At 40.8% G+C, this 23,511-nt stretch overlaps 1 protein-coding gene across 2 annotated transcripts; it reads right to left on the bottom strand.

The window, feature by feature from the left end:
* Positions 1-18: 18 nt before the first annotated feature.
* LOC125282950 (protocadherin alpha-1-like) lies at positions 19-16,549 on the bottom strand. 2 transcript variants are annotated; one of them, XM_057307127.1, is made up of 2 exons: positions 11,665-16,549; positions 19-219 (listed from the first exon to the last, which is right to left on the bottom strand). In XM_057307127.1, the coding sequence occupies exons 1-2, from the start codon at positions 14,053-14,055 to the stop codon at positions 19-21; spliced, it is 2,592 nt and encodes an 863-aa protein (XP_057163110.1). In that variant the 5' UTR covers positions 14,056-16,549. The 2 variants fall into 2 exon arrangements, with proteins under 2 accessions (XP_057163110.1, XP_048076819.1); XM_048220862.2 differs by lacking the exon at positions 11,665-16,549 and adding an exon at positions 3,856-7,298.
* Between the last annotated feature and the right edge of the window lie 6,962 nt (positions 16,550-23,511).

Genomic DNA, 23,511 nt, shown 5'->3' with positions numbered 1-23,511 from the left:
AAAATCAGGAAAAATTTTCTAACTGTTCAGTCTAGTGCCGCTGTATCCTCCATTTCTCCGCATCTGGATGGTAGACGCAGCTTCTTTACAAGAACAGAAGGGATTTTTTTTCTTTCTCTGTACATCAGTTTTATGGTACAGAGCGACATCATGTGGCTCCAAACCGTAAGTAATGGATTCTGATACCGGTAAGTCTTTTTCTTTCGGCCATTCCGCATACTTTAACGCCGTTGGAAAACAGAAGCACATTTTATATTACTAAGGTCCACGGTTTGTACTGTTGATTATGATCCTTAGTTTCATCATGGGGGCAGTTTTACTTCAGTGGAAATCCTTTTTTTCACACAGGTTTTAAGTATTTATAGAGACCCAGCTATAGTTAACGTGCATACACTTTGTAAACATAGAATTGTTAAGTGTTGATTAGAAAATTCTCAACAGATTTTATGTGTTCCTGAGAATGGGGGAAAGTAGTTATTAATGATGACACAGTCTTCATCTTTGGATTTCATATTCCTGGTGTTGAAGACTTCGGAGAACCCTCTGATCTAGGAAACTTCCAGTGGCAAGAATAAGCCATTGAAAGAGAACTTTAAAAATTTGGGGACATTTTTAAATGTCCTAAAAAAGGAAGCAAAAATCACCAGCATTTAACTGAAAGTCTTCATTAATTCATCTAAGGGCTGAAAGTGCAAGGAACTTTAAAAAGGAAGTAGGATGTTGTGGTACATAATTGGTGTGGGAAAGTATTACAAATAATTTTATTAACAAATACACTCACCTCCCACAAGCAAGATTGGTATTCTCAATTTGTCTCTTAGATTTATAAATCCTGTCTCTTAAATTTATAAATCCTGTTCTCCAGTGCCTAATATGCATAAACTTCTGTTTTCTTCTATAGTGCTCATGTATTTTAGTCAAAGTGGACAATTTTCTGCTTCCAATAATATTTTTCACTAAAAAAATACTCATTTCATCCACTAAGTACTATCCATCATTTCCAAATGATTCACAAAGCAATTTCCCCCATTTTATAACCATTTTAAAATTTCTTGACCTCTTCATAAAATGAAGAGTTTCATGATTAACCCAGTTGAGTAGGTATTTTTACTTTCTTTTATATACTATATAGCATACAGATGGAATCACTCGGGTCATTTATTACATTAATATCTCTTTTGTAGGCATTTGGGTATGTGTGTCTAATGAATTGGGTGTCATGTAATAAGCACAAAGATCCAAGTAACTGGAACCTTCTTTTATGAAATATAAACTTTTAAAGAGAATAGTTGTGTCTTATTAGTTTAAGAGCTCAGAATACAAACCTAGTATTTGTTGAATATTTACCTACTAGAATAGTTTTGTTCTCTTCAATTGCCTAATAAAATGCATTAAATTAAGATGGTCGCAAGCCTAGTTAGGAAAATATTATGTCTCAGCAACAGCCTCTATAATTTTCCAGAGATACAAAAATATTTTACTTGGACATGGCCCTAATTAAGATATAGTTCAATTTCCATATTGAAACCTTGGTACTTGGTAGTCATGATCTTAAAGACATCCTGAGTTTTAATACTCAGTGAAGAATTCTCAATCAACAGAACACAATATATTTTCCTGACATAAGGAAACTTAACATAAAAGGGCATGATGGTAATTATTTTCAAACTTTCTTTGCCTCTTACATGCATAAACCTCTTTCCCTCATGGTTGGTTAGAACAAAAAAAAATCAATCTACTGAACATAGCTTTATGCTTCCATTTTATGAAAAGCCATATTCACACACATGAAAACATCTTTTTTGAATTAAAACATGAATCAGAGTAGTTTCTCTGTTTGAAGACCCAAACCGTAGATTTGCACAAAATGATCATAAATGTCAAACACACTGGAAGAAACCAAAAAAGACTCCCCGTTTACTTACTTTATTTTGAAAATAATTATATGCATAGATGAGGAATGCAACAAAATATAAAGGATATTTATGTGAGAACCATTTGTATTCATCTGGTGTAGCAGCAATATATCTCTAAAGAGAAAAACTCAAAAGTCTTGACAATGTCTTATTAACTGAGAATCTTGTTAGGCGAGAATTTGAAGAGGAGAGCTCAATTTGAAGACTGAAGTCCCACATCCAACTTTGGATGACCCTGTTAATTACAATAGGATGAAAACCAGGCCAAATGAAATAACATGTGAACTCAGGTGGGACATGCTGTGGCTAACACTTGATGGACAGGGATCAACAAAGGATGGTGACAGAAAAGGTGGATTATCTCTCTATTGTATATGTTAGCTTCACCCACGATGTCGAGTATTAACCAGGTTTCAGGAAGGAAGCTTGTACAGGAAGTAGGAAGTCGTAGTTATAATTCATGTAGAAAAATATTCTATATAACTGTATACACTGAAACCCAGTGACCTCCCACAAGAAGGTTAGTATTCTTTTTTTATCTTTCATGGTTTAGAAATAATCACTTGTTTTCTAGTCTCTAATATGGCTAAGGTTCAGTTTCCAGTGGCAAGGAAACTTGAATGGAAGTCCATCTATTTGGAGAAATTATCAAATGCCAAATAGGGAAATGACTACAAAATAATCTCATTTTGTTTTATTTGGTTCCAGTTATTTGGAGCTTTTATGTACTATATAACACACATTAATGGACAGGATGGTACTCAAAGGAAAACACTCACGAATAATAACACTAACTTATTGGAGTTTTTGGTCATTAGCATCCTTAATACTGTTTGGAAAATAGTTTAATGATTAATAAGTTTGCTAGTAGAAATTTTTTTAATGATTTATTTATTTTAGATAGAGAGAGCCCAGGGTGGGGGGCAGAGGCAGAGGGAGACATAGTCTTAAGTAGACTCCCTGAAGAGGGCAGAGCCCCATTAGGGGCTAGATCTCAAGACCCTGAGATCAACACCTGAGCTGAAACCAAGAGTCAGATGTTTAAAGGACTCCACTACCCAGGCACCCCTGATAGTTTTTAGATTAAATATAGAGTAGTATTCTTAACCAATTGTTCTGACGGAAAACAATTCTTAACAAAATTAATAATATACTTTCAAAAAGAATATTTTCTAAATGATGATATACCGGAGTATAAAATTTCACTTCCTATTGAATTTTCAACACTTACTAATAAAAGTAGTGAGAAACTTAAGATGTACAAAGATATGCTAAGCAACAAAATTATCATTATGGTGTGTGTGTGTGTGGTTTTCTTTACCCAATTGGAAAACTAGCAACAATACAATGTATTACCAAATGTGACACAAGGACTAAAATGAGTCATGTTCAAGTAGAAAGAAAAAATTAAGAGTTCACATAAATGAGTGAGTAAAAGAGACTTCAAAGACACAGCAGGCTTAATAAACTAATATTTGAAACTGAGGATATAAAGAACAAACAGGAAGTGGTGAGATTTATGGTGAACTCATAAAATGGGTCAGTAACATTTGGACTAACATATGTAAGAGTTCCAAATGAAAAGTGGCAAAAAGCTATTGAAGCATTGAGCAAGGATTAGTACACCACAGTTGGAGTCAAATATCCTTAACAGTACAATTCATCAAGGAAAACATATTTAGTTTCTATTCATGCATTAGCAATAAAATAATCCCACTACTGAACAACTAACAACAACAACTACGACGACGACAAAAAACTACAAGTATGGTTCTCATGACTTATTGATGATTTAGTGCAAAAAGAGTCAAAGAAATTCAAACATTTTAACCATAAAATCCTGGAAAACCAATTACCAAAAACATGTTTCAAAAAGAGTAAAAACAATGCGGAATAAAAAACAAGGACATTTTGAAAGGATTTTAAAAACTGTACTCACTTTAGCAGAAAGATCAACGTCCACATTCAGCTGCTCTTCTCTATCCCCGCCAATGGGACCAGGTGGAAGGCTGGGGCTGAAGGCCATGAGGTCGGTCTTGGGCGGGCCCTCCCCAGAGCACACCCTCTGCCGCCTCTGCTGCGAGTACGACCAGCTCCCCACCGCGCTGGAGCACACGAGCGTGGGCTTCCCAGGCCCGCACGCGCCCTCCGTGGGCGGCGCCGAGCACCGCAGCGCCGTGTACAGCAGCAGCGTCAGCACCAACAGGCTGGACACGGCGCAGATGGCGACGATCAGGTACACGTTGACATCCACCAGCGCCGCCTCCGCGCCCGCCGCGCCCGCCAACACCCGCGACGACGCCTTTGGCGCCTGGCCGCTCTCCACCAGCGACAGCAGCACAGTGGCCGTGGCCGTCAGCGCCGGCTCGCCGTGGTCCTTCACCAGCACCAGCAGGCGCTGGCGCGCCGAGTCCGCCTCGTCCAGGGTGCGCGTCGTGCTGATCTCGCCCGTGTACAGCGCCACGCGGAACGGGCTGCGCGCGCCACCCGCCGCCGGCTGCAGCTCATACGACAGCCACGCGTTGTAGCCAGAGTCCGCGTCCACCGCGCGCACCTTCGCCACCACGTGGCCCGCGCCCACCGACCGCGACACCAGCTCGCTCAGCGCGCCGCCCGCGCCGCCCGCCCCAGGCCGCGGCAGCAGCGCAGGCGCGTTGTCGTTCTCGTCCAGCACGAACACCTGCAGCGTCACGTTGCTGCCCAGCGGAGGCACGCCCGCGTCGCGCGCGCTCACTTGGAACTGCAGCAGCTCCAGCTCCTCGTGGTCCAGCGGCTGCAGCGCGTACACCTTGCCGCTCTCCGCGTGCACCGACACGTAGCTCGACAGCGCACGCTCGCCCACGCGCCGCTCCACCAGCGAGTAGGACACCAGCGCGTTCTCCTGCGCGTCGGCGTCGCGCGCAGACACCGTGAAGATGTGGCAGCCGGGCGGGTTGTTCTCCCTCACGAACACGGTGTACTCGGGCTGCGCGAATGCCGGCGCGTTGTCGTTCACGTCGGCCACTTCAACGTACATGCTAGCTGTGGTGGACAGCGAAGGCGATCCCCCATCTCGCGCTGTCACCACCAGTGCATAGTTCGCCACGCTCTCACGGTCCAGGGCGCTGTCCAGCACCAGCGAATAGTAATTCTTGAAAGTGGACACCAGCTTGAAGGGAACGTGGGGTGACAGGGTGCAGGTCAACTGCCCATTGGCACCAGAGTCGCGGTCAGACACACTGATTAGGGCTATGACCGTGCCGAGGGGAGCATCTTCTAACACCGGTAATGATAGTGATTTGATAACCAACTCAGGTACGTTATCATTGGTGTCCAAAATTTCCACCAGAACCGTGCAGTGACCTGCCATTGGGGGATTTCCTTTATCTGTCGCTTCTACCTGGATTTCATATAACTTAGTTTCCTCGAAATCTATATTACCCTTTACACTGATGTATCCACTAACTGGGTCTAAGTGGAATTTTGAAAGAGTATCTGCTGACATGTCTGTATTGAAAGAATATACAATGTCCTTATTTACTCCTTCATCCAAATCAGAGGCGTTAACAATCACTGCTAGGGTACCGTTTGGTGCATTTTCAAATAAACTGACTCTGTATACAGTCCTCTCAAACTCTGGGGCGTTGTCGTTTACATCTAGAATGGTGATCTTCACTTGAGTAGTGCCGGTGAGCTCTGGTTTCCCACCATCAACTGCCGTTATTAGTAAGTGATGTTCAGGAGTGTCCTCGCGATTTAAAACTTTTTTCAACACGAGTCCAAGGGATTTAATATTCTCATCATTTCTTTTAATATCCAAGGTAAAATAATCATTAGAGTTAAGACTGTAGGTCAACAGAGAATTGACTCCAATATCTGCATCTGATGCGCCCTCTAGCGGAATCCGAGAACCCAGCGGCCGGGATTCATAAATAAATAATTTTTTTACTGCCATTGGGAAAACCGGCTGGTTGTCGTTAATGTCCTTCACCTCCACCTCTACATGGAAAACCTGCAGCGGCCTGTCCACGATCACCTCCAGGTGGATGCTACACTCCAGACTCCGCCCGCACAGCTCCTCCCGGTCGATTCGAGAATTCACAAACAAAATGCCATTCTGCAGATTTACCTCCAGAAGATCCCCGTGGCCTTTGGACGCCACCCGGAACAGGCGCGGCACCAGCTCCGCCAGCTCCAGCCCCAAGTCCTGGGCGATGCGGCCGACGAAGGTGCCGTGTTTGGCCTCCTCCAGGACCGAGTAGTGAACCTGGCCGCTCCCAGTCTCCCAGACAGTGAGGAGCAGAAGCGAAAGCAGTAAACGCCGGGCTCCTGAACCTTCTTCTCTCCATGAAAACACCATTGCAAGCCTTTCCCAAATATTGTGTCGTTCGTGCCTCGATCCAAACTTCAAAAAATAATTTGAGTTCCTAATTTTTTTCTTCAATAACCTTATCATGCCCGTATCTCAAAGATGGTGAGGAAAAGCAGCATCTGAGTACATAACGCATGCCGCATTTCTTTTGTGGTGAAATAGCTTGTGGTGGACAGCGACATCATGTGGCTAAATGTGTAAGTATTAAATAAATGTACTTACCTTCTCCGTATACTTGCATCTGATCTTTCCCAAAATTTCTATTTTAGTTGTAATTTCCTTCGAGCACTTTTCAAATTCTTTATATTTATAAAAATACATCCTTTATACCAACTCACCACTTCCAAATATTCCAATCCATGACACAGTAAAATATAGTAGAATGATTAATAACAGTAGTGGACATCTACTGGAAATATTCCCCATGTGATAAGCATGGGGTTATTTTGGGTTATCCCATTAAATTTTTTTCCCCCATTAAATTCTCACAACAACTCTCCGAGGTAGATATTAATACAATTCACTTTTTACAAACAAGGAAGTGAAAACACATACCAGTTAAGTAACTTAAATATATTAACTGGAGATATTTGGGTGGGATCTCAATCTGATTCAGGACCCCTAACTTTTACCACTTGGTCTTGAAGTCTACATTTCATAGAAAAATCAGGGCCACCTGGGTGATTCGGCTGGTTAATCACGTACCTTTGGCTCAGGTCGTGATTCTGGGTTGGGGTCCTAGGATCCACCACCTGGGGCTCCCTGCTTAGCAGGGAGTCTGCTTCTCCCTGTGCCTCTCCCCCTCTATCTCTTGCTTTCTCTCTCTCTCTCTCTCAAATAAATAAACAAAATCTTAAAAAAAAAAAGAATTCTGGGGGGCGCCTGGGTGGCTCATGGTTAAGCATCTGCCTTCCACTCAGGTCATGATCCCAGGGTCCTCCCTTTCCCTCTGCCTGATGCTTCCCCTGCTTGTACTCTCTGTGTCAAATAAATAAATACAATCTTAAAAAAAAAAGAATGCCAGAAAGATGATTTTTGTAAAAAAAAAAAAAGAAGAAGAAGAAGAAGAAAAAGCAGGCCTTTGATATTTGTGACCACGAAAACATCAAGACATTGGGGAGCCTGGCTGGCTCAGTTTGTAGAGCATGTGGCTCTTAATCTCAGGGTCTGAGGTGAAGCCCCACATTGGGTGTGGATCCTACTCAACAACAAAAAAGTATGTGTATATACATATCTATATATACACACATATTTACTTCTATATTATTATGTTAATTTACAAAATTTACTTATTTATTTATGGACTGTGTATAACCCACTCTTGTGTCCTTGTTGTCTGTCTTAAATATTATTTATATAAAGATGCCAGAAGTCAGTTTTTTATAGTGCAATTCTGTTATACACTCTTGTGTCCTTATTGTCTGTCTTAAATATTATTTATATAAAGATGCCAGAAGTCAGTTTTTTATAGTGCAATTCTGTTATACATTTGTTTTACTATTTGACCGTACTGATTTGACTGTGTGATTTAGATATTTCTTACATTCATGACACCAAGTCAGAGTATATTTGTTTTTTAAATTTCCACACCATTTATACATTTCAACTTACCTGCATATCCTAAAATGTTCACAATATGAAATAATTAAGTTTTTAATGATCTCCACTCTAGATGAATTTCTGGATTCCAGTTTCTTAAAAAGTTGTCACTTGAAAGTATTGGTGATTTGACCAATCAATAAAGAGAAAAATAACTTTGGAACATAATTCACCATTCAATATCTGAAAGATGAGGCAATGTAATATTCTAAAGGTCTCTGTGAATTCAGTGAGAGACATGAGTTCTCTGAATATTTGAAAGTTGACCAGAGAAAATTCATTGACAGAAGTTGAATGTAGAGAGGTAAAAGGATGTCCAAAGCTTTGTTTATAGTCAGAGCCTCTTGAAATAAAACCAAATACATGATTTAAATATTAGGAGAAAAGTTTTCATACCAGCTTTTTTCCCCATGCAGTCACTGAATGCATGCCAGGATTACAACTTACTCCTATTTCACCATTCACATTTAGAATAGAATAAATTATCAATTAATGTTTTAATGGATAAATGAGTATTTTAAACTTTCTCAAGTAACATAAGAGGTAAGTTACATTAATGATATTTGTTAATATCAAACTTACATAATTTCTAAGTGATTCTATTGTACTAGTTCATGAAGAAGTAAGTAAACCTTTAAGAATTATTTTGGAAAAGTGTGAATCAAGGAAATAGTTATAGATATCTGTATGTCAGTCAGTGCTTGAAGAATCTTGAAAATTAGTAGCTAGTTTTAAAATGAGATACAGAATTAAATTTTTAAAACATCATGGACTCCATGGGATGCCAGGGTGGCTCAGTTAGTTAAGTGTCTGCCTTTGGCTCAGGTCATGATCCCAGATTCCTGGGATCAAATCCTGCATCCGGCTCCTTGCTCAGAGGGGAGCCTGTTTCTCCCTCTGTCTGCCGCTCCCCCTGCTTGCTCTCTCTCTCTCTGACAAATAAATAAATAAAATCTTTTAAAAATAAAAACAAATTTTAAAACATCATGGAATCCATATTAATGGAATACCTTTGACAAGTTATTATAATACATTTCATGACATTTAAGAGTACACTAATTGCAAAGTAGAACACCACAGCAATTTATGACATAGCAGACTCCATAATGATTATTAGGCAATGAAGGTAATACTAAAGGAACTATGAGTTTAGAAGATTGAGCCACTGTGTGGATAAAGTATTAGTGAATAATACCTACTCTCACTTAGACATCTCCTCAGGTAACTTAATTTAAAAGAGTAAATAAGGAATAAGAAACCAGTAAGAATTTAAGTGATAGACTGTGACTCCTGGAGGTCTGGGTATACCTGGATATAGTTTTAACAGCTTACCATTTATCTGTAGTACAAACATAGTGGCCAGACTTCTAGTAGGACAGATTTCACCTGACCATTCATACTTTCTGCATACAAGTCTCAAGAAGGTGGTGAGTAGCTATGACACTCTAAGTAGGATGACTCCTCCCAAGAAAGAGCTTCTTCCTTATTTGCCCAAGTCACTTTTTCCCCCTGTAAAGCCTCAGATAAACTTTTCTGGTTCCCAGGAAATATATACTCCATGAATTTTGAGTCTTATTAACTGTTAGGAGCTAAGAAGTTGACTGTAGAAACAGATTATCCTTAAAATATTTCCCCACCTAACTTCTCAAGAAGTTCATTTTCATCTGAAAATGAATATATGGCCTATCTGTTGAACAGCTAAGGCCAGACTACTTGGTAGAAGTTATTTCTACAATTCAATTTCTGCAATTCAATACCCACGTACATACAGGGAAAAAACAGCAAATAACTAAGAACCAAATAGAATACAGTTTTAGACAGTTATTTCACACCAAGACATTTTCTTTTGAAGTTTTAAAATTATTTTCCAAGTGTAACATTTACTTGTCAAGTTTATGTTTTAACGACCCAATACAGGGCTTTCTAATTAACATGGAGTCATTCAATATCAATCTTCACCTTTTGGGAAAACTTCAACTTCCTTAGTTACATGGATGCTGCCAGGAGAAAGTGAGTCATCTCACACTTGTGGAAAATGTGATCCCAGGCATAGAGTGTGGTGCCAGAGGGAGGCGGTCAGTCTCTGCACAGTGGGAGGCCTGAACACATTAGCCTAATGATACAGATACTGACTGGGAAGGATGACTGAGCAACCCACTAACATAACAACTGGGCTAGAGTACTCACCATTTTAGGGGGAAAAAAGTCCCACCACCTGGCCACCCCACAATGTAATTTTTTAAATGTTAAGATTTTTTTTAATGTATTTCCTTTTAAAAAGGTTTTATTTATTTATTTGACACGGAGAGAGAGCACAGGCAGAGGGAGTAGCAGGCAGAGGATGAGAGAGAAGCAGACTCCCGGCTGAGCAGAGAGCCTTAAGCAACTGAGCCACCCAGGTGTCCCAAGATTTTTTTAATGTTAAAATATTTTAGGGCACTTGGGTGGCTCTGTCTGTTGGGTGTCCGACTCCTGAGTTCACCTCAAGTCATGATCTCAGGGTTGTGAGATCTAGCCCCTCATTGGGCTCTGCACTGGGTGTGGAGTCTTCTTAAGATTCTCTCTCTCTCCCTCTGCCCCTCCCCACTCCCCTGTTCTCTCTCTCTCTCTTAAAAAAAAAAGATATTTTAACAAAGTTCAAAGAGGATTCTTTTCTTTTTTTCTAAAGATTTTATTTGTTTGTTTGTTTGAGAGACTGTCTTCAAGGCAGAGAGGAGGAGCGGAGGGAGAGGGACAAGCAGACTCCCCACTGAGAGCAGAACCCCTCACAGGGCTGGATCCCACTACCCTGAGATCATGACCTGAGCTGAAATCAAGAGTCCAGCACCCCGGGCGCCTGGGTGGCTCAGTTGTTAAGCGTCTGCCTTTGGCTCAGGTCATGATCCCAGTGTCCTGGGATCCAGCTCCCCATCGAGCTCCCTGCTCAGCAGGAAGCCTGCTTCTTCCTCTCCCACTCCCCCTGCTTGTGTTCTCTCTCTCCCTGTCTCTCTCTGTCAAATAAATAAATAAAATCTTAAAAAAAAAAAAAAAGAGTCTGGCACCCAACAGATGGAGCAACCCATGGAGACACCCAGGTGCCCCAGAGAGGGGATTCTTTTCTCAGTGAACTCTCTATCATGCCTTAAAACTCTATGGATTTTACAAGTGTGAAATCTTTATTCCAAATAACAGGTTATTTGACTACTGAAAGACATACCTAATATTAGCAATTATTCCTAAGTGATGTCATCTATTCTAATGACCTATGATAGGTACTTTCAGAAGTCCTAGCATTAAAAGATCCATTCAGGCTGCTTTCAAAAACAAGGAAAAGAAAACCTAAGTTATTACCTGTTGCATAAACAGATAAAGACAAATAATTCTTGATCGAAAAAAATAATTTAGAAAACTTCCAGATAAATAATATACTCTTATTCCAAAATATTATGACAGAATGGATGGATGATATAAATTGGAAATGTGCATTTTATATATTCATACTCTTAAAAATTTTCCCAATTATGATTTTTTAATTTTAGAAAAAATATTTACAGGTAATAACTTTTCAAATTTAGCTGAAGTGTTCTTCAGTCCTTCAAAGTCCAATTATTCACGAAGAGATTTAATTATGAAAAAAATGTGAAAATAAGAAAACCATTTAAGTAAATTGTTCTCAATGAAGAAATTCACCTCTATTTCATTCCATATATTGCACAATAGGGTAATGATTTAAAAAATAAGGGTAAAGCTATGAATCAAAATAACAGAATCATAAGTAAAGGAAATAGAACAATTCCACAACCGACGGGAAAGACTCACCTTTCCTAAGTGTTCTTGTTCCGAGTGTTGTCTTTCTTCTGCGGAGCCTGGAACTTGAGGTAGGCTGGGGCTGAAGGCCATGAGGTCGGTCTTGGGCGGGCCCTCCCCAGAGCACACCCTCTGCCGCCTCTGCTGCGAGTACGACCAGCTCCCCACCGCGCTGGAGCACACGAGCGTGGGCTTCCCAGGCCCGCACGCGCCCTCCGTGGGCGGCGCCGAGCACCGCAGCGCCGTGTACAGCAGCAGCGTCAGCACCAACAGGCTGGACACGGCGCAGATGGCGACGATCAGGTACACGTTGACATCCACCAGCGCCGCCTCCGCGCCCGCCGCGCCCGCCAACACCCGCGACGACGCCTTTGGCGCCTGGCCGCTCTCCACCAGCGACAGCAGCACAGTGGCCGTGGCCGTCAGCGCCGGCTCGCCGTGGTCCTTCACCAGCACCAGCAGGCGCTGGCGCGCCGAGTCCGCCTCGTCCAGGGTGCGCGTCGTGCTGATCTCGCCCGTGTACAGCGCCACGCGGAACGGGCTGCGCGCGCCACCCGCCGCCGGCTGCAGCTCATACGACAGCCACGCGTTGTAGCCAGAGTCCGCGTCCACCGCGCGCACCTTCGCCACCACGTGGCCTGCGCCCACCGACCGCGACACCAGCTCGCTCAGCGCGCCGCCCGCGCCGCCCGCCCCAGGCCGCGGCAGCAGCGCAGGCGCGTTGTCGTTCTCGTCCAGCACGAACACCTGCAGCGTCACGTTGCTGCCCAGCGGAGGCACGCCCGCGTCGCGCGCGCTCACTTGGAACTGCAGCAGCTCCAGCTCCTCGTGGTCCAGCGGCTGCAGCGCGTACACCTTGCCGCTCTCCGCGTGCACCGACACGTAGCTCGACAGCGCACGCTCGCCCACGCGCCGCTCCACCAGCGAGTAGGACACCAGCGCGTTCTCCTGCGCGTCGGCGTCGCGCGCAGACACCGTGAAGATGTGGCAGCCGGGCGGGTTGTTCTCCCTCACGAACACCGTGTACTCGGGCTGTGCGAATGCCGGCGCATTGTCGTTCACGTCGGCCACTTCCACGGACACGCTGGCCGTGGCGGAGAGCGAAGGCGAGCCTCCGTCCCGCGCGGTCACTACTAGAACATAGTTCGCCACGCTCTCTCGGTCCAGGGCGCTTTCCAGCACCAGCGAATAGTAATTCTTGAAGGTGGACACCAGCTTGAACGGGATATGAGGCATCACAGAGCAGGTCACCTGCCCGAAGACACCGGAGTCACGGTCGGACGCGGAGACAAAGGCGATGACGGTGCCGAGTGGAGTGTCCTCTCTGACCGGCAAAGACAGAGGTGTGATTGCCAGTTGTGGAGCATTGTCATTTACATCCAGCACTTTCACTAAAACCTTGCAATGGTTTGACATTGGAGGATTTCCTTTATCAACTGCTTTTACCTGAATTTCATAGGATTTTGTTTCTTCATAATCCAGTCTACCAATTAGCCTAATTTCTCCTGAGCTGGAATCAATTTTGAAGTTTTTTTGAATGTTTAGAGGAACATCACTGCCAAAGGAAAAAACAATTTCGCCATTTACACCTTCATCGGCATCAGAGGCGTTTAATGTAGTCACTAATGTTCCATTTGCTGTACTTTCTAATAAATGGACTCTGTACACAGCCTGGGCAAACAATGGGGCATTATCATTAACATCCAGCACTGTGATCAGCAGCTGAACTGTACCTTCCAGCTCTGGTTTGCCCCCATCGGTGGCTGTCAATAATAAATGAAGTTCTGGTGTTTCTTCTCTATCCAAAGATTTCCTCAATTCAAGTGAAAGTGACTTACTGAGTTCATCACTTGCCTGTACATCCAAAGAGAAATAATCATTGGGGCTGAGGGTGTAAGTTAGAAGAGCATTGGTACCAATGTCCTTATCAGCAGCGCCCTCTATCGGGAAACGTGAATCCACCAGTCTAGATTCAGGAATAAATAACCTTTGTTCTCTTGCTCTGAAAACGGGTGGGTTATCATTAATGTCCTTCACCTCCACCACCACATGGAAAACCTGCAGCGGACTATCCACGATCACCTCCAGATGGATGCTGCACTCCAGACTCTGGCCACACAGCTCCTCCCGGTCGATCCGAGAATTCACAAACAAAATGCCATTCTGCAGATTTACCTCCAGAAGGTCCCCGTGACCTTTGGACGCCACCCGGAACAGGCGCGGCACCAGCTCCGCCAGCTCCAGCCCCAGGTCCTGGGCGATGCGGCCGACGAAGGTGCCGTGTTTGGCCTCCTCCGGGACTGAGTAGTGGACCTGACCACTCCCAGTCTTCCAGGCTGCGAGGATCAGAACGGAGAGCAGCAAACGCAGGGCCCCCTTGCCTCCTTGCCTAGGAAACAGCATCGCAAAACCACTACAAATTTGGTACCGCTCTCTCACTTCAAACTCATACTCTCTTTACTTTATATCTTGAATAATATATCTCCCAGCCGTTTTTGTCTTCTCTCAGGCTGTGACAAAATGGAGCTTCCTGCTTTAGTTTTTGGTGACAAGACTTGGTGGTATACAGCGACATCATGTGGCTAATGGTGTAGATTTTAGATTCATCCATTGATTTCTAAAAGTTTATATATTCATTTGCAATTTACTCAATGCAATCATTTTCAAGTATGTCTTTTAAAGACTGGTACACTTCAAATCTCACTTATTCTTAAAATGAAGCAAATTCAGAATCTGTAACTTTTTAAAATACCAGTAGATTTAGACAATACTGTTTATTTTAATGTACAAGGTACTTTAAAGTGGTATAAATTTCCTTTTATGCATTTTATTACTATGAAGAATACATGGAATAAGTGCTAACCACAACTTACTAGCATTCGAATAGTTCAAACATAAAACTGTTGAATTAAATATACTTTGTTTTTTACAGTTAAAAACTTATTTTACCTTTTATAACATATCTATATTTAACTGAAAACTATTTAATTATCAAGCTTTAATACTGAGAACTACAATTTTTAAATATAATTTCATCCTTTTTATTTTTATGAAAAGCGTTCAATTTGAAGATATTCTCAATATTAGAAAAATGTCATTTACGATGATCAGATAGATGACACTTAACTGAAACTTAAAACAATAGTTAATCATGGACTACAATATCATGGTTGTGATTATGAAAATAAAAGGCTACACAATACTATTCTCAAGGGAAAAATAAACGGGAGTATAATGCCTGGAAAGTTTGTTATCAGAGCTGCTAACATAGCAGAGTTAAAGTTAAGCTGGTATAAACTCAAATTAGAGTGTGATAACTTTAAGATATTAAACGCAATGTCCATGGTAACCACAGAGCAAATAGCTATAGAATCTGAATAGACCTGGGGTGCCTGGGTGGCCCAGTCAGTTAAGCTCAGACCATAATTTCATGGGTGGTGGAATGGAGCCTGCATCAGGCTCTGCACTCAGCAGGGAGTCTGCTTGTAGGTTCTCTCCCCTGCCCCTCCCTCCACTCATGCACACATACTCTCTCTCTAAAATAGATAAGTAAATCTTTTTTTAAAAAAATCTGAATATACCTATAACTGGTAAGGAGAATGAATCAGTAATTTTTAAAAATCTCCTGACAAAGAAAAGTCTTTGGTGCAATGGCTTCACTGGTGAAACTGACCAAACATTTAAAGAAGAAATAATACTGATCCTCCTCAAATTTTTCCATATAAATGAAAAGGAAGGAACACTCTCATTTTATGAGGACAGCATTACCCTGCAGAGAAAGATACTACAAGAATACTACAGATTAATATCCCTTATGAACAGTGATGCTAAGGTCCTCAAAAAAATATTAGAAAAGTGAGTCCAGCCACACGTTAAAAGGATTATGCACCATGAGCAAGTGGGATTTATTCCTGGAATGTAAGGATGACTCAATCTACATAAATCAATCAATGTAATACACCACATTAACAGAATGAAGAAAAAAAACACACACGATCACCTCAATAGATGCAGAAAAGGCATTTGACAAAATTCAATACTCTTTCATGATAAAAACACTCGAAATCCTAGGAATAGAAGGAAACTACCTCAATATAATAAAATGCCATTTCTGAAAAACCCACAGCAAACAACACGCTCAGTGATGAAAGACCGAACGCTGTTCTTCTAAGAATGGGAACAAGGCAGGGAGGCCTGTTTTCGCCTTTTCTATTCAACATAGTGTTAGAAATTCTAGCCAGAGCAATTAGGCCAAAAAACAAAACAAAACAAAACAAAACAAAACAACCATCCAAAATGGAAAGGAAGAAGTAGAATAATTTCTGTTCACAGAGGATATGATTTCATATGTAGAAAACCCCAAAGATTACACAGAAAACTTAAAAGTATTAAATGAATTCAACAAAGTAGCAGGATACAAAGTCAACACACAAAAATCAGTTGCATTACTATACACTAAAAGTGAAAAATCTGAACAGGAAATTAAAAAAGTTTCACTTACAATACTATGAAAATACTTAGGAATGAACTTAATCAAGATGAAAGACTTGTATGATGAAAACAACAAAAACATTTCTGAAATAAATTAAAGAATACATAAATAAATGGAAAGAGATCACATGTTCGTGGATTGAAAGACATATTACTGTTAAGGGGAGGCTGGGTGGCTCAGTTGGTTAAATATCTGCCTTTGGCTCAGGTCATAATCCCAGGGTCCTGGGATAGAGCCCAGTGCCAGGCTCCCTGCTCAGTGGGGAGCCTGATTCTCCCACTGTGCCTCCCCCTGCTCATGCATACTTACTCTCTCCCTCTCTCTCTAATAAATAAATAAAATCTTTTAAAAAAAATAACCGGGTGATGGCTATTAAGGAGGGCACAGGTTGTGATGAGCACTGGGTGTTACACGTAACTAATGAATCGTTGAACCCTACATAAAAAACTAATGATGTACTATAAAAAATAAAAATAATAAAAATAAAATAAGCTCCATTAAAAAAAAAAAGATTCTCTCATTGAGCCTTACATCGAAAACCGGGGATGTACTATGGTGACTAACATAATATAATAAAAAATCATTATTAAAAAAAAAAAAAGATTCTCTTTCTCCCTCTTCCTCTATCCCTCCCCCTCCCATCTCTCTCTCTAAAAAAAAGAGAAAGACTTATTATTGCTAAGATGTCAGTACAACCCAAAGTGATCTACAGGTTTAATGTAATCCCTACCAAAATCCTAACGATGCTTTTTGCTGAAATAGAAAATCTCATTCTGAAGTTCATATGGAACTCAAGGGACTTCAAATAGACAAAACAATCCTGAACAAGAAGAACAAAACTAGAGGACTCATACATCAAAACTTATTACAAAGCTACAGTAATCAAAACAGTGTGGTACTGGCTGAAGACAAACATGTAGACCAATGGAATAGAATAGAGATTCCAGAAGTAAATCTTCACATATAAGGTCAAATTGTTTTCAACAAGGATGCCAAAACCATCTAATGGGAGAAAAGAGAGTCTTTCAACAAATGGTGCTGGGAAAACAGGATGCAAAAGGATGAAGTTATATCCTTACCTATCACCACATACAAAAATGAACTCAAAATGAATCCATGATGTAAATATAAGACCTAAAATTATAAAATTCTTAGAAGAAAACATAGGGGGGAAACTGCACGACACTGGGTTTGGGAGTGATTTCTTGGATATGATACCAAAGGCATAAACAACAAAAGAAAAGATAGACAAATTAGACTTCATAAAAATTGAAAATATTTTCCATTAAAAGATACTACAAGGACTTCCAGTTTCTAGTTCTGAATGTAAGGAGTTTGGAAATCACCACTCCATCTTAACAAGTAAAAACCTGAATAGACTGGAAAACCAATAATTCTTTGGGATGTGTAAAAGATGGGAGGATGGGAGGACACAAGGCAAACCAATGACCCCAAGATTAGAGAATCACAGGGAAATACAAGGAGTCACAGCTTACTGGTACAGAGACTCAAGAGCAGAAACCACTGTGATAATCAATGCTGGAGCAGGAAAATCTGAAGTGTAATTGATGAGACACTGGAGGCTCAGTGTGAAGAAGTCTGAGAGTTGAAAACTTCAGGGGGAAGCAGTCATGGAGGACTCTCACAATTCCCACAGTAACTAACAGAGAAAAAAAAATTGCTAAAACTAACAACACAAGAAACAGGTGTTGGCTAAGATGCAGAGAAAGGGGAATCCTCTTGCACTGTTGGTGGGAATGCAAACTTGTGCAGCCACTCTGGAAAACAGTATGGAGTTTCCTCAGAAAGTTAAAAATATAGCTACCCTACTATCCAGCATTTTCACTAGTAGGTGTTTACTCAAAGGATACAAAAATACAGATTTGAAGGGATACAGGTACCCCAATGTTTATGGCAGCATTATCAACAATAGCCAGACATGGAAAGAGCCCAAATGTCCATCAACTGATGAATAGATAATATAATAATATCACATATATAATGAAAAATATATATAATGAAAAAATATATATATAATGAATATTACTCAGCCATCAAAGGGAATTAAATCTTGCCCGTTTCAATGACGTGGATAGAACTAGAGTGTACTATGCTCAGTGAAATAAGTCAAGCAGACGGGGTAGCTGGGTGGCTCAGTCAGTTCAGCAACTGTCTCTGGAGCAGGTTATGATCCCAGGGTCCAGGGATCGAGCCCAACATCAGGCTCCCTGCTCATCGGGGAACCTGCTTCTGCTGCTCCCCCTGCTTGTGCTCTCTCTCTCTCTCTCTCTCTCTCTGTAAAATAAATGAAATATTTGAAAAAACAAACAAACAAACAGATTACTTGGAATGTAAATGGACTAAATGCTCCAATCAAAAGACATAGGGTGATGTCAAAAGACACAGGGTGATGGAAAGTATAATAAAACAAGACCCATCTATATGCTGTCTACAAGAAACTCATTTCAGACCTAAAGACACATGAAGATTGAAAGTAAAGTGATGGAATGACAGGAAGATGGTGGCAAAGTAGGACACTAGGCTTGCCTCATCCCATCAATGCAGCTAGGTAACTATCAAATTATCCTAAGTACTCCAGAAATTGACCTGAAGACTGACAGAACAGACTCCACAACTAAAGGGAGAGAAGAGGCCACATTAGAGAAGGTAAGAAGTGCGGAGACCCAGTTTAGGGGAGAAGTGGATCCTAGCTACTATAGAGGGGAAGCAGAGACAGACATAGAGAAGGAAAGAAAGAGCAAAACACAGGAGAACACACAAGGAGAACGTTTCCCCATAGCCAGCGGCTTGGAAAACAGGAAGAGTTGATTTCATGAGTTTTTGCAACTAGTGGAGCTTAAAGGTCAGTGGACTTGACTGCAATAGAGCCTGGAGGGCATTGTGGTGCTCACCACATTCAGGACAGGGACTAAACACCGCCCACGCCAAGGAAGGAGAGCCTCTTCTGATGACTGGCCTGAAAGGTAGAGCAGTCAGAAAACAACAGCAGAGCACACATAGCACAAAACGGAGATACTTTCGGAAGTGCCAGATCCTGGGCGCTACATGACGTCTTCTTCATAAGGCCATTACTTTCAGAAGCAGGAGACAGAACTGGCTTTTTTTTTTTTAAGATTTACTCATTTATTGATTTGAGGTAGGGGAGGGCAAAAGGAGAGGGAGAAGGAGAGAAGCAGACTCCCCACTGAGTGCAGAGCCCAACACAGGGCTGGAGCTCATGGCCCTAAGATCACGACCTGAGCCAAAATCAAGAGTTGGAGGCATAATTGACTGAGCCACCCAGGTGACCCTGGACTGGCTTTTCTAACACAGAAAAGCAAGCAGAGACTTAGATAAAATGAGGACATAGGGTTTTATCCAAATGAAAGAACTAGATAAAGCCACAACCAGAGATCTAAGTGAAACAGATATAAGTGACATGTCTGATGGAGAATTTAAAGCAATGATCATAAGGATACTCACTGGACTTGAGAAAAGAAGGGAAGACATCAGTGAGACCCTTACCAAGGAGATAGAAGAGTCAAAAAAGAATCAGAGATGAAGGGTGCAAGAAACGAGATTAGAAACATGCATGATGCAATGAACAGTAGGCTGGAAGACACAGAGGAACAAATCAATGACCTAGAAGACAAAGAAATGGAAAGCAATAAAGCTGAACAGTATAGAGAAAGAAGAATTATACAAAAGGAGAATAGACTTAGGAAAATCAGTGACTTCATGAAACATAATAACATTTGTATATAGGAGTACCAGGGGCACCTGGGTGGCACAGCGGTTAAGCACCTGCCTTCGGCTCAGGGCGTGATCCCGGCATTATGGGATCGAGCCCCACATCAGGCTCTTCAGCTATGAGCCTGCTTCTTCCTCTCCTGCTCCCCCTGCTTGTGTTCCCTCTCTCGCTGGCTGTCTTTATCTCTGTTAAAAAAATAAATAAAATCTTTTAAAAAAAAAAGGAGTACCAGAAGAAGGGAGAGAAAGGGTGGAAGAAAATTTATTTGAAGAAATAATAGCTGAAAGCTTCCCTGATCTGTGGAAGGAAACAGACATCCAGATGAGGCACAGAGAACTCCCATTAAAATCAACAAAAGCAGGACCACACCAAGACATATTGTAATTATATTTGCAAAATATAGTGATAAAGAAAAAAATCTTAAAAGTAGCAAACAGAAGAAGTCAGTAACTTAGAAGGGAAAAGCCGAAAGGCTAGCAGATTTTTCTTTTCTTTTCTTTTCTGATTCAATTAGCCAACATATAGAACATCATTAGTTTCAGATGTAGAGTTTCAGTAATTCATCAGTTGCGTATAATACCCATTGCTCATCACACCATGTGCCCTCCTTAATGCCCATCACCCAGTTATTCCATCCCCCACCCCACCCCCGCCAGCAACCCTCAGTTTCTTCCCCATAGTTAAGAGTGTTTGACGGTTTGTCTCTCTCCCTGATTTCTTCCCATTCCGTTTTTCCTTCCCTTCCCCTATGATCCTCTGCACTGTTTCTTATATTCCTCATAGGAGTGAAACCATATGATAATTGTCTTTCTCTGATTAACTTATTTCACTCAGCGTAATACCCTCCAGTTCCATCCACTTCTATGTAAATGGTAAGATGTCATCCTTTCTGATGGCTGAGTAATATTCCATTGTATATATACACCACATCTTCTTTATCCATTCCTCTGTCGATGGATATCTTGGCTCTTTCCATAATTTGGTTATTGTGGAGATTAGCAGGAGATTATTCAACAAAAATTTTGCAAGCCAGAAGACAGTAGCATGATATATTCAAAGCACTGCATGGGAAAAATATGCAGTGAAGAGGACTCTACCCAGCAAGGCTATCATTCAGACTAGAAGGAGAGATAAATAGTTTCCCAGACAAAGAAAAACCAAAGGAGTTCATGACTAAGAAACCAGTCTTGCAAGAAATATTAAAACGTGTGGGTGGGGCCCGACTGGCTCAGTTGATAGAGAATGCAACTCTTGATCTCAGGGTTGTGAGTCTGACCCCCACACCAGGCATAGAGTTTACTTTAAAAAAATAAAGAAATATTAGAGGGGACACTTTGAGTGGAAGGAGACCAAAAGTGACAGTAAGAAACACAAAAACAGTGAAAATTACTATTTCTGTTAAAAAAAATCAGTCAAGGAACTCACAAAAAAGATATAAAATATAATAATATATACCTAAAACGTGGGGGAGGATAGGAGAAAACAATGGGTTTAAACTTAAATGACCATCAACTTAATATAGACTGCTATACACAGAACAGTTTATATACAAACCTAATGGCAACCATATATCAAAACCAATAATAAACACGCAGAGAATAAAGAGAAAGAAATCCAAATATATCACTAAAAAAATCCAGTAAAACATAAGGAAAGAAAGACAAGGAAAGATCAGAGAAAATTTCCAGAAACCACCACAAAACAAGAAATAAAATGGCAATAAGTACATATATATCAATAATTACTTTGAATGTAAATGTATATACGCAATGGAATATTATTCAACCATGAAAAGAATGATTTGCAATGACATGGGTGGAGCTAGAGAGTATTATGCTAAGTGAAATAAGTCAGTCAGAAGACAAATACCATATTATTTCACTCATATGTGAAGCAAAGGTGAAAAAAGAGATGGAGAGAAGCAAACTAAGAAACAGCCTCTTTATTTTATTTTTTTAAAGTAAACTATACCCCCAATGTGGGGCTCAAACTCACAACCCTAAGATCAAGAGTTCCATGCTCTACTGACTGAGCCACCTAGGTGTCCCTCAGACACTTAACCATAGAGAACAAATTGATGGTTACCAGAAGGGAGGTGGGGAGTGGATTAAATAGGAAATGGGGATTAAGGAGTGCACTTGTTGTGATGAGCACCTCATGAAGTATGGAAACGTTGGATCACTATATTGTTCACCTGAACTAAAGTTATACTGCATGTTAACTAACCGAAATTTAAATAAAAATTTCTTTAAAAAAAAAAGCAAAGAGGTGGAGAAGAATTTATCATGCAAATGGATATAAAAAGAAAGCTGAAAGCTGGGGTAGTAATACTTGTATCAGACAAAATAGACTTTAAAACAGAGACTGTAAGAAGAGACAAAGACACTATATACTCATAAACAGAACAATCCAACAGGAAGACATACCAATGGTATTTATGCACCCAACATAAATACAACCAAATACAAAAAGCAGCTAATAACAAACATAAAGGAAGTTTGATAGTAATAACAATAATAGTAGGGGACTTTAACATCTCACTTACATCAATGGACAGATCATCCAAACAGAAAATCATAGAAAAAGTGGCTTTGAATGACAGAATGGACAAGATGGATTTAACAGTTATATTCAGAACATTCCATCCTAGAACAGCAGAATACACATTCCTTTCAAGTACACAAGGAACATTTTCCAGAACAGATCACATATTAGGCCAAAAATTAGTCAAACAAATTTAAAAAGATTGAAGTCATACCACAATGCTATAAAACTAGAAATCAACCACACACAAAAAAATCTGGAAACAGCAGAAATACATGGAGGTTAAATAACATGCTATTAAACAATGAATGGGTCAGTCAAGAAATCAAAGAGGAAATAAAAAATTACATGGAGACAAATGAAAATGAAAACACAGGAGTCCAAAATCTTTGGGATGCAGCAAAACCTGACCTAAGAGGGAAGTTTACAGCCACACAGGCCTAACTCAAGAAGCAATAACAATCTCCAGTGAACAACCTAATCTTATACCTGAAGGAGCTAGAAAAAGAAGAACAAACAAAACCTAAAACCAGTAGAAGGGAGGAAATAATAAAGGTTAGAGCAGAAATAACCAAAATAGAAACTAAAAGAATAGAAAGATCAATGGAACCAGAAGTTGGTTCTTTAAAAACATAGGAAAAAATGATAAAATTTTGGCCAGACTCATAAGAGAGAGAGAGAGAGAGAGAGAGAGGGAGAGGTGACTCAAATAAAGAAAATCAGAAATGAAAGAGGAGAAATAACTGACACCACAGAAATACAAAGGATTCTAAAAGAATATTGTGAAAAAATATATGCCAACAAATTGGACAATCTAGAAGAAATAGATAAATTCGTAGAAATATACAATCTCCCAAAACTGAATCAGGAAGAGATAGAAAATTTGAAAAGTCCATGTTGTTGTCCAATCTTCCCAAGTGGACCACTTTCTTACACCATACCCAAAAATAAATTCAAAGAGGTTAAAAGACCTAAATGTGAGACATGAAACCGTCGAAATCCTAGAGAAGAACATAGGCAGCAACCTTTGACCTCAGCCATTGCAACTTTTTACTAGACACATCTCTGGAGG

The sequence above is a fragment of the Ursus arctos genome, unplaced genomic scaffold (assembly GCF_023065955.2).
Source record: "Ursus arctos isolate Adak ecotype North America unplaced genomic scaffold, UrsArc2.0 scaffold_5, whole genome shotgun sequence".
NCBI lineage: Eukaryota > Metazoa > Chordata > Mammalia > Carnivora > Ursidae > Ursus > Ursus arctos.
Note: the sequence above shows the minus strand (reverse complement) of the source record. Positions and strands in the feature narration are given on the sequence as shown.